Below are 12668 nucleotides of genomic sequence, written 5' to 3' on the forward strand. Positions count from 1 at the left end.
GAGCGTCTAAGTCAATGACCCACTTTATCATATTCATCTGCGTGTGCTACATTGTTTATCTGTGGAAACAAACAAGCTTGAGTTCGCAGAACTTCATCTGGACGACAATGAGGCTGAATAAAAGTGAAACAACACTTGGCCTCATGACGCAGGTGAAAGATGAAAGAAGGTGAAAGAAAGCCGAAGGCAGAAAGAGACAGAAATGACTCATTGCCCTTTGGTCTAATTGAACCTTGTAGAGGTTGTGGACTCGTACTGACTGACCTTGAAGGCCTAGTTTCAATCACACCCAACTCCAATTCTAGTCTGTGCAGTCTATTTAAACAGCTTAATGGGTCAAGACTACACCTCATCCTCATTGGGGCGTGAAAAACTGGCCTAACATGTCAGCATTACAGACATAATGTTCTGACATCAGGCCAAAAGCATCAGCACTCACTTGCTCTTTCAGTTCAGTCAGTTGGCCTGACAGATTCGAGACAAGCTTCATGGTGGATTCAAGTTTTTCCTGAAGATTCCTGATCTCGTTCTGTTCGCCCTCGGCATCGCTACTAACCAGCGACATGGCCCGCATCCGTGGAAACCAGTCCAAGTTGTGTTCCTGTTGGAATAGTACACATTAGTGTTCTTGGTAACACATTTCTATTATATATAACGTGTAGCATATAAATAGTATACAGGTGCTGGTCATATAATTACAATATCATCAAAAAATGGATTTATTTCACTAATTTCATTCAAAAGGTGAAACTTGTATATTATATTCATTCATTACACACAGACTGATATATTTCAAATGTTTATTTCTTTTAATTTTGATGATTTTAACTGACAACTAAGGAAAATCCCAAATTCAGAAATCTCAGAAAATTTGAATATTACTTATGACCAATACAAAGAAAGGATTTTTAGAAATCTTGGCCAACTGAAAAAAAAAGTATGAGCATGTACAGCACTCAATACTTAGTTGGGGCTCTTTTTGCCTGAATTACTGCAGCAATGCGGCGTGGCATGGAGTCAATCAGTCTGTGGCACTTCTCAGGTGTTATGAGAGCCCAGGTTGCTCTGATAGTGGCCTTCAGCTCTTCTGCATTCTTGGGTCTGAATGTCTTCCTCTTCACAATACACTACAGATTTTCTATGGGGTTAAGGTCAGGCCAGTTTGCTGGCCAATTAAGAACAGGGATACCATGGTCCTTAAACCAGGTACTGGTAGCTTTGGCACTGTGTGCAGGTGCCAAGTCCTGTTGGAAAATGAAATCTGCATCTCCATAAAGTTGGTCAGCAGCAGGAAGCATGAATTGCTCTAAAACTTCTTGGTAGACAGCTGTGTTGACCTTGGATCTCAGAAAACACAGTGGACCAACACCAGCAGATGACATGGCACCCCAAACCATCAATGACTGTGGAAACTTTACACTGGACCTCAAGCAACTTGGATTGTGTGCCTCTCCTCTCTTCCTCCAGACTCTGGGACCCTGATTTCCAAAGGAAATGCAAAATGTACCTTCATCAGAGAACATAACTTTGGACCACTTAGCAGAAGTCCAGTCCTATTTGTCTTTAGCTCAGGCGAGACGCTTCTGACGCTGTCTGTTGTTCAAGAGTGGCTTGACACAAGGAATGTGACATACATCTGTCTGTAGTGGTTCTTGAAGCACTGACTCCAGCTGCAGTGCACTCTTTGTGAATCTCCCCCACATTTTTGAATGGCTTTTGTTTCACAATCCTCTCCAGGGTGCGGTTATGCCTATTGCTTGTACACTTTTTTCTACCACATCTTTCCTTCCATTCGCCTCTCTATTAATGTGCTCTGTGAACAGTCAGACTCTTTTCCAATGACCTTTTGTGTCTTGCACTCCTTGTGCAAGGTGTCAATGGTCGTCTTTTGGACAACTGTCAAGTCAGCAGTCTTCCCCATGATTGTGTAGCCTACAGAACTAGACTGAGAGACCATTTAAAGACCTTTGCAGGTGTTTTGAGTTAATTAGCTGATTAGAGTGTGGCACCAGGTGTCTTCAATATTGAACCTTTTCATAATATTCAAATTTTCTGAGATACTGAATTTAGGATTTTCCCTAGTTGTCAGTTATAATCATCAAAATTAAAAGAAACAAACATTTGAAATATATCAGTCTGTGTGTAATGAATGAATATAATATACAAGTTTCACTTTTTGAATGGAATTAGTGAAATAAATCAACTTTTTGATTGTATTCTTATATAAATAATCTAATTATATGACCAGCACCTGCACATTCAATAGTTCCAAATGACAAGTCACTTACACACTGGTTAAAAAGTTGGCAAAATGCAAACAAGAGTTATAAAGATCAAAAGTGAAAGCAAATACCTTAATAATGTTGCAAACAAATTATATTTATAATAAATTCTGTTCTTTTGAATTAATCAGTTTCTGCAAAATATATTTATATATATATATAATATTTTTTTTGGAGCATCAAATCAGCATATAAGAATGATTTCTGAAGCATCATTTGACAATTAAGACTGGAGTAATGTTTTGCATAACATAAATACATATAGAAAACAGTTACTTTATGCCACAATAATATTTCACAGTATTACAGTTTTTATGCTTTATTTATTTATAATGCTAAGACACTTGTGTGAATTTGACACATCGTAAATATGTCATCTATATCAGGTTTTCCTACCATAAATATATCAAAACTTAATTTCTGATAAATGCATGGCTAAGAACTTCATTTGGACAACATTAAAGACTTTTTTGCCACCTCAAATTCCAGATTTTCAAATAGTTGCATCTCAGCCAAATATTGTCCTAGCATAACAAGCTTATTTAACCTTATTTATTCGGCTTTCAGATGATGTACAAATCCCTTATGACAGGTTTTGTGGTCCAGGGTCACGTATGTTTGATATTTTGTCAAATCTGACTTATTTTGGTCACTTCACATGAATTGCTGACCTGTCAAACGATGCATTTTTCAGTGTCTGCTGTATGATTTATTCATTAATTACTCACAGTTTCTTATTTTTCCCCTTCCAAAACAATTTCTAAACTTCCTCCACTAGATTTCCCACCATGCACATTGCACAAACCATTTTAGAAATCAGACATTAACTAATGGTGCTTGAAGTCATGTCCTCCTCCACCTCCCATTCCCTCATTGTCTCTCTGTTCATAAAAATATCTTTCGTTACATCAGCCAAAATTCCATATGTGTAATATAATTACAGCAAAGGAAATGGAGTATCAAAGTCACATGAGCATGTGGACATCCTCACCCTCAGATCGGAGATACAAAACATTGAGCACTATGTTTCTCCCTAACTAGCATACAATTATTTAACAAGGGGGAATTTACCATCGTTCCTCAATGAGATATTTGACATTATACACACTAATTCAATCAAGCAGAACACTAAAAACTGTATCGGACCGCAAGATGAAACCAGGTTTGGATCTATTTTGGACTTTTCAGGAAATTTTTATTTACTTTTGAGCATCATAATCCTCTCAGATGGAGAAATGTAAAAAGAAACCGGCAGATTTGGCAACACTTTGTAGTATTTTAACACAGTCAAAAAAAAGTATAATTTACATTTTACTTTTCAGTGATTTTCTGGTCTAGTACAAAAAGTTGTTAATGAAACAGCCATGCTCTTTTGTTGCAATATCTCTGAATAGTTTATAGTGCAACAAGCGATCAGAGACAGCAGTGGTAGTCTTCGAGATCCAGCCTGAGCCAAACACGATTGCAGAATGTCTGACTTTAGTCTGACTGGTGAGAGAAGGTCAGACGCAGATCCTAATAAGGACGAGAGGGAATCTAACACAAGCAGGGAAAAAGTGATAGCCACGTCAAAGAATACCAGCCAAAGAAAACGCCATTCTCTGCTCAGACACTTCCTATTCTCCCCACTGCTGGATTACTTGCACATAAACACACACACACACAAACCTGGCTAGCAGACAGACACGTCCTGACTACAGAGGTTTGTCAATGCTGTGAAAATATTTGCATATTTTCATCTTATCCTATAAGGAAGTCAGTGAGTCCCTCTGGCAGTTATCATGACAGCTGTGCTGTAACATGCTACATAACATATATAGCTATTTTAAACCGAATTCTTTCTATTTATAACATCTATGCATGAAGGTTTTGTGTTCTGATATTCCTGGAAAGACTGCATAGGATACTTAAGATGTTTTAACAAACCGCAGGACTTATTAAAAAAAGGAAAATGCCAAACAATGTAACGCAAAACAAAACATGGATATAAAAATAATATATATATCAGTTGTTTTTTGTTCTGATTATAAAGACATAGCCAAGTTAAAGCAAACCTTTTGGCTATATTTAAGCTTTTTTCATGAAAATCTGTGAATAATTGTGTTTTCGAAATAAAAGAAAAGAACTTTAACTTTAAAAAATAAAAATGAGGCAGTTTTGTTCTTGGTTGAAGGAAAACACTATTTTATGACATGAAAACGTAATTTCTGCATTCATGCAAAATAATGACTGTTTTCAAACAGGTGTCCTGACCACTCCCCTTCTCTGCTACTGGTCAATGAAACAGATAGTCCCGCCTCAAAATAACATTGTTGGCTTAGCCATAAAATGACCGCAATACAAATGCATTTCATTTTTAAGAAACAGAGCAGGGAATTCAACCAGTAAACAGCTCACTTATATTTGTCAATCCCCACTAGAAGAAATCAGGACACATTTTAAAATAAAAATTCAATTACACTGAGATATAAAATTACAACTGTAAAGAAATAGTCACAATTGCATAACTCATAAAATTGGCAGAACACAGCTTCCATAGGAAATGTTGACAAGTCATAGCATCTAAAAATAAACTTTCCCTTATACATTTATATGCACGTTATCCTTAAATGATGGGGAAGAACGGTTCATGCATATGTAATTATGTCAGTTACCCGCTTATAGGCATGTGTGTGTGACAGAAAGAGAGAGACAGAGGTCTTCAGGCTGCAGGTGCGGAGAAGTCCCCTTGTCTCTGAAATCTCAGATGGGCCGTGCGCACACACTTCAGACAGACGCAGGGGAAAATCACAGGTAATGCTCTCACTCATTCTGAGAACAAGAGAGGAGTGCGTGCGTGCGCACTCACTTCCTGCTGCCACAGATGTTGAGGTTTGTGTTTACCTCCCGCCCACAAACAATGTCGTCTGTGCATGGAGCCCAGCTGTCAGCCGGTTTCGTCATCGTCATCACACAGGCACAAACCATTAACTCTAATCAGACCTGTTTCATCCTGACTGAGTCTGCTTTTGAAATCTGTCAAATGGTATAGCCAACGTCACCAACACTGTTCAGACTGCCACACAGCGGGTAAATTACATAGACCGATGCCTAACGAACTCAGATTTTAACCAGAGAATCCTAGAGCTCCTAGAGAAAACACAAAAAATAAATAACATATTATGAATAACACACTTATAAAATATTCTTATAATTTTGCTAGGAATTCTAAATAGACAAATACCCAATAAAATTATTACACATATGTATTAAAATTTAGGAAACACTTCTATTTCTCTAAATAACCAGCAAATCCTGAATACTGTGTTCTTATTTTATTATAAATTATATATTAGATAAACTCAAAATGTTTCATGAAGTCTGAACTTTAAATGGAAAATCACTGCTTCTGATAATCATATGAATTAAAACAAACAAAAAAAGGGAAATTTTCATAGCTATTTTTGTAAAACCATTGTTTATAATACCAGACAAACCGGACATTTAGCAAAACCTAAAACTATTTTTAAATTATCCCATTTCTCCAAATAACCAACAAATGTAAAAACTTAATAAAACCCACTGTCTCTGCTGCTGGATATAAATCAAGAGGAAAGTGACATGTCTGCTTTACAACCTACACTAAATACCTACTTCCTCTGGTTTTACTTCAACAGAAAAGAGAACTACTACTATTTCTATGTAAAAAGAAAAAAATTAAAAGGGTTAGTTCATATAAGATGAACATATTGTCATTATATATCATCACAAAGATATTATGAAGAGTGTTAAAAACTAAACATTTTTGTTACTATTGACTTGCATTGTATGAAAAAAAAAATCTTGATATTTCCTCTTATGTTCCAAAGAAGAAAGAAATGATACAGGTTTGAAATGACATGAGAGTGAGTAGAGCAAATCATCATAGAATTTTATTTTTTCAAAGAATTGTCTCTCTAATAAAGAAACTATAACAGCGCTCATTCGCTTATGACAGAAAAAGGGGCAAATGTAATGCAAGCATCTTTTTTTATTTTTGCAGTGCTGCTTTGGTTTGACGCTTATTTGGGTGTGTTTGTGCACGTTCGTGCGTCCGAACCAGCCCCCTCTCAAACCTCTATTTCCTAAGCTTTGTTTACACTTGACAGCATTGCCAGTAAATGTGTGAGCACTCTAGCCACATCAATTTCAACTGTATCTGCTGCTTCAATGGAAATGAGGGAAGTGTGAATTTCATTATTAATACCGCAAGAGCCCACACACTTAGACAGGATGCTCTGTGGTCTGAGCAGAAACAACAGCATCGGTCCTAAATAGGACCCGAGCATTCACGCACCGCTTCAAAGTGCGACAATTACAACAGACGTCATCACAAAGCTGTGAATAATATTCACGGGGGGGGGGGGAAGCTGCAGGGAAAAGGGCAGGTTCATGTAGGGGTTCTACCTACAGACACAGCGCTTGATCTAACCTCAATTATCTGAATGAAAGTAGACGATCAAACAGTAAAGGTCTTTCCTCTTTGGTCTTGATAGGTCTTGAAGCAATTTAAGTGAATATATTTGTTTTAAGAGCAGCAATTTAAGACAAAGTGTTGCAGGGATTAGAACATTTTGTAGACCAAATCAACAATTAGAATCACTCTGGTTCCTCAACAATTAGAATTTTTCCATTATCTGTTGGATTGTTGTAGGAAATAAGCTCTGCGGCCCTCAAATGTTTATGATTATCACATATCCTGTTCATCATGATAAAGAATTTCGAAGCTTAAATACAATCGGCAGAAGTAAAATGCTGACTACAAATGAACCATAGGCCTCATGACCTCAGTGTCACCACCACTAAGCTACTACTTTTAACCATTTTTAGTCCTGTCAAATGATTAATTGCAATTAATCGTATACAAAATAAAAGTTTTTGTTTGCATAGTATATGTGTGTGTTCTGTGTTTATTTATTATGTATATATAAATATTTAGAAAATATTTACATGCATTTACATGTCTATATTTATATTCATAATTCATTATATATATATATATATATATATATATATATACAGGCATGTGTGTGGATTTATATACACATAATAAATATAAACAGTACACATACATATGTAAACAAAAACATTTATTTTGGATGCGATTAATCGCGATTAATCGTTTGACACCATTACTATATATTTAATATTTCTTTAAAAATCTTCACTGTAGAAAGTTTAAGTTTGAAAAGTTTGCAAGAGCACAAGCAAAAACACAATAAGATTGTATAAGGGACTGGTGGGTGGGTGGGTGGGTGGACGAATCTTTCTGTTCGTTGTGATGGCGTTTAATTACTTTGACAATCTCTGTAAACCAATTATTTCCCAACGTCTATAAAGCTTTAAAAAAAAAAAAAAAAGAGTTTTTTTTTTGTTTTTGTTTTTTTACTTCAGACCTTTTTTAAAACCCATTGAAAAAAAAAACCCACTGACTTCGGGATGATAGAAACAGAAGTTCAAAAATGTTAACTTGTTTCCAGGTTGTTAGACTCATTCCACATTCTCCCTATAACTTCCTGTCTTCTCTTTACTAAATAAAATGTTAAAAAGTGACTTCATGTGCAGTTTTTATAGTCAAATAATGACTTTACCAACCACAGCTTGATGCTCTTCTCAGAAACCATAGAGAGAGACCATGCATTAAATACTGATGCATCACAAATTGCTCTACCCTTTGTTGTCAAGTCAAAGCATTCTTATTTTTTAGGAGACCTTAAAGAGCAACTAATCCCAAATCAGGTGATTCCTCCCAAGACCGCAAAGTGAACCCTCGAAATCCACCACAGAAGTTGGGAACTGGGCCAAAAGACACCACCCGGATCAGAAACTGTGTCAGAAACCCACTGCTGCACCATCTGCGTCAAGAGAACCACCACTTGTGCAGAAGGGGCTTTCCTGAGCACTTCTCTTTCCCTAAAATTACTCAAAAGTTACATAAAACACTATTAAAGTTCCACGCCATTGCATTAAGCAAAGAATACAGTATGATGATAAAACGGCAATAGAGATAAAACAGGATGTTTAAATGAACAACATAAGTGCCCTCATTTTTCTTTTAATATCCCGTTTAGCAACAGACTTGCATTCACCCAGTGATTTGCTACAGTTGTTAAAAGAGTTTTTCTGATGAAAAAGCCCACAGTGTTTTAAGTAAGGGATGATTGTTCAAAGAAACACACGAATACAAAGGCATACACATATAGCAATCATGAGGGGAACTCCTGCTTCTCTGGTCAACCAACTTAAATGAGCCGTGTGCGCTGTCACAGCTTTTCTCAAGGATTAACACATTCCAAGCCATTTTCAGAAGATCTTAAGACTCCAGTCTGAAGGCAAACAGAAGCTCTGGGGTCCCTGAGAGACTGAAGGTCACAAAGTTATGATTGTATGAGTCAAAGTAGAAGGTTTGGGGTCATTTAAGGGGATTTACTGCGAGGAATCTGGTGGAAAATATCTTAAACACTTCACTTTCCCAGAGGTAAAGCTTAAAGTAGGCCACATTCCCCACAGCAAGCTACACTTCTAGGGTCAAGTCGGTTCATTTCTGCCCCAGGGTTTGTGGGCTCAAATAAACATAAGATCTAAACATGTTTCTGAGGAGAAGTCACGCCCCATCATGGCATCATTTAGTCTTCATAAATACATCATTCTTTGGAAATCTGATATCTAACAGCATCTCTGAAGCCATGCTTTGTAGAGGGGGCAAGAAACCCACACACAAACACCTTATTGATATGCTGTTTGAACAGAACTCTTTGGTTCTCTCTCTGTGTGTATAAGTTGACACTCAGTGTCAAGCAATCACATCGTTTTCAACTGTGAGTTCACAAATAATCCTCAGCAGTAGATAAACATATCCACTGATCCAAAACTGTGCCATACTATTGGCTGGTTCCCTCTTATCATGTGACTTTGACCCTAAGGCTTAAACTATCTCAGCTTGACCTCGGCTTCTTGAAAGGCGACAACTGTTTAGTTTTAATTTACAATGAAGCACATACAATGGTAGTAAATGGAGTTCTTTTTCTAAGGATTTAAAACCAAAAATTTTAATTTTACAAAAGCACTTACTCTACTGTTCAAAAGTTTAGATTTTTTTAAATGTTCCTCATGCTCACCCAAAGTATTTATGTGATCAAAATACAGTAAATTTTTCTCATTTTAATATATTTTAAAGTGTAATTTATTCCTGTGATGCAAAGTAGAATTTTCAGCATTATTACTCATTATTATTATTATTATTATTATTATTATTTTGGAAACCACAGTACATTTTTTTTTTACTATTGCTGAATACAACGTTCAGTATAATAAAGTATTTACTGTCAATTAAATGCTCCCTTCCTGAATAGAAGTATTCATCTCTTTCAAAAAATTGTCATTTTAATATTTAGGTATTACATTGTCATGGCAACAAAATGGTCAAAAATGGTGAACATATCGTTCAAAATATCTTGTTCATGTTTTTAAGTTTCATTTATTATTATTATTATTATGGATTCACTTTAATTGTAACAGTAATCTTGTTGCCTTTTTTTCAACAAAAGGAGGAACAAGTCGTAATTAATTGCAGTAATCAAAACTATTCCCCAAATGCTTTCAAATGAGTATAACTAGTAATGAACCTAGAATATTTCTTTAAACTGAATGAAGGGTTAGCTATGGATGCTACACATTCCATTGTGTGATTTATGCATAGTAATTTGTTGCGCGTCCCGTTTCAACTTTTCTTAGAAATGGTACAAACAATTTTCAAATGAAATTCTTTTGAGATACCACATCCACCCAAGATAAAAACTCAGTTGTGGCTGAAAATATGATCATTTCATCTTAGCAAACCCATCAAGTACATTACCCGGATCATTTCAGCCACATAGCTCTCTGGCCCTGTGAACTCTGTGGAGTCTTTCACTTTCACCAGCACGATGAAGAAGAGATAATGCCACATGTTGTGCTCCACCTTAATGTGCTCCTCAAACGTCACTGTTTTGTTGTCGAACTTGTCCCTCTCCAAACCTGTAGAGCAGAAACACAGTTACAACAAAATTAGTTTGAATCAGTTGTTGTAAATGGGCCTTGCCAACTAAAACCTTGTTTTCATGGGTTAAGAAGATTGAGTGTAATCTTGAAGTGACAATGCAGCCCAATGGTCAGTTTTCCAAAAAGAAGGATTTAGCTTATTTAGATCTATGCAGTTTATTCAGTATGAGGGAAAACAATCTTTTAAGACTTTGACATGATGCATAACCAGACTTCTTTCTCTTAAAAATGGTTATGTTTCAAAGAAAACTGTACTATCTCGAAAGAGGAAGTCTAACCACAGGGAAACTGTTTGTATACAACCATGAATGGTGCATGTTATGAGCAAATGGAGGTTATGAATCTTGTAATAGTCACAAACAAATAGCCTAATTTTGATGCATAATTGGCAAGTGAACACATTGGGAAATTGTCACTTGACTACAACATGTCTTCTACTCTCCAATCGCACGTTTGTACTGTTCATCTCAGATTACATTCTGTTGCGCACTGAGCTTTCAAAAGTATTGTGAAATCATCAACTGAATCCCAACAAACTGCAGTTTCAATATCAATGCATATCAAAAGACATGAGTCTAAAACAGTATTTATATATAAGTAAGTGTGTGCACTGTGAGATTGATGATCATTTATAGCTGATCTCACACTAACATGGTCAACAGGAAGACACTCCACCACCTCCTCAGTGAGTTATGACTAAGACTTCTGGTGAAGAGGGGGCGTCCTAATGTTTATGCTGGAGCAAAACAGTTTTGTGGGCCTATGAAATATATGGGACATAGGTACATGAAATGAATACGGTTGTGACTCACTGAAGATAACTTGAAGACACTTGAAGGATATTTGATTTATATGATGTATTGCTTAAAGTACATTTCAAAGCCAAAACTGAAATATAAATGAAATTTTATTAATAAGATTCGGGAGGAGCGCGTCAGATACTTAGCCTAATCAACACAGGTGGACCATAATCAAGTAATCAATCCCATAGTATAAATATCGCTGACTTCCCTCTATCCATTGACGGTTTATCAGCATCCCTCCTCCACCCCATCTCCTCACTTTAAGTTCACTTTATAAATAGACAGGGAAGGGGGGTTACTCTAGGTTCGGGACATTCCCGAGCTCGGAGCCCTTCCCCGGACAGCACGCCAAATACGCATACCATACCTCAGCTAATTATATGTAAGCGTGAACTAGTGAAACAATAGTGTCCAAAGACAAGAAATGTCCAACAATCATTTAAACATCAACTGAGCTATTTTTTTGAACTGCAATGAAGCATTAAGCTTGATTTGTTCTATCTGAACGTTTTCAGTTTGAGTATGGTTCTAATTAGCCATAATAAAATGTTTTATTTTAATAAACAAGAATTGCAGCTGTATGTCAGGAGATGTGGAGCAAGATCACTTCGTTTGCATTGTCTTTTGTGTTTTGACTGGAATGGAAAGCCACTGGAATTCCGTTGAGGGCATGTACAGTAGACACTCACCACAAATGAAGCAAGTCGTTTTCAGAACCTCCTCTTTCTTCTGTTTTTCACTTCTGAGGTCAGCAAAGGTGTCAATGATGACTCCAAAAATGAGGTTGAGGACGATGATGATTACCATAAAGAAGAAGAGGAGGTCGTAGATCACACGGGCTGCAAAAAGAGGCTCCTATGGAGAAAGAAATGCAGTAGATTATAATATCTGTGCTGTTTCCAATTCAATCTCCCAATCAACATCCAATAACAGACCATAGGTCCTCAAGCTTTCTGAGTAAAGACTCAATAAGCCAGTTTTCTACCTAAGTCTGCCCAGTCAGCCTTATCTCTGTGCAACCAAACCGACTGTTTGAGAACTACAATTTTTAAGTCCCAATTTACCAAAACATAAGTAAAAATAAAAGTGTTTGACTGATTATTCAAAATGCACCAATAAGTGATCATAAAAGCATTTGTGAGGACAATTATTTAATTATTGTAAATACAAGTTGTAATTATTCAACAGTGATCGCTTCTCGGCCTTTTGGCTAAGATCAAGTGTAGTATCTGTTCTTATCAGTTGGGGAAGTCGTGGCCTAATGGTTAGAGAGTCGGACTCCCAATCGAAAGGTTGTGAGTTCGAGTCCCGGGCCGGCAGGAATTGTGGGTGGGGGGAGTGCATGTACAGTTCTCTCTCCACCTTCAATACCACAACTTAGGTGCCCTTGAGCAAGGCATCGAACCCCCAACTGCTCCCCGGGCGCCGCAGCATAAATGGCTGCCGACTGCTCCGGGTGTGTGCTCACAGTGTGTGTGTGTGTCCACTGCTCTGTGTGTGTGTGCATTTCGGATGGGTTAAATGC

The 12668-nt window shown here is 36.9% G+C and overlaps 1 protein-coding gene and 1 pseudogene across 15 annotated transcripts in view; one reads left to right on the forward strand and one right to left on the reverse strand.

Moving 5' to 3' along the window:
• LOC132126567 (inositol 1,4,5-trisphosphate receptor type 1) overlaps positions 1–12668 on the reverse strand; it is a 136477-nt gene that overhangs the window by 4544 nt on the left and 119265 nt on the right. For all 15 annotated transcript variants that reach the window (XM_059537901.1, XM_059537900.1, XM_059537895.1 and 12 more), the window contains 3 exons: positions 11833–11998; positions 10156–10316; positions 440–601 (listed from right to left, as the gene is read on the reverse strand). In XM_059537901.1, coding sequence (XP_059393884.1) covers positions 440–601; positions 10156–10316; positions 11833–11998 — 489 coding nt within the window. The remainder of the gene's footprint in view (positions 1–439; positions 602–10155; positions 10317–11832; positions 11999–12668) is intronic.
• LOC132126895 (U2 spliceosomal RNA) lies at positions 12334–12427 on the forward strand (annotated as a pseudogene).

This window comes from Carassius carassius, chromosome 44 (genome assembly GCF_963082965.1).
Source record: "Carassius carassius chromosome 44, fCarCar2.1, whole genome shotgun sequence".
In the NCBI taxonomy this organism is placed as follows: domain Eukaryota; kingdom Metazoa; phylum Chordata; class Actinopteri; order Cypriniformes; family Cyprinidae; genus Carassius; species Carassius carassius.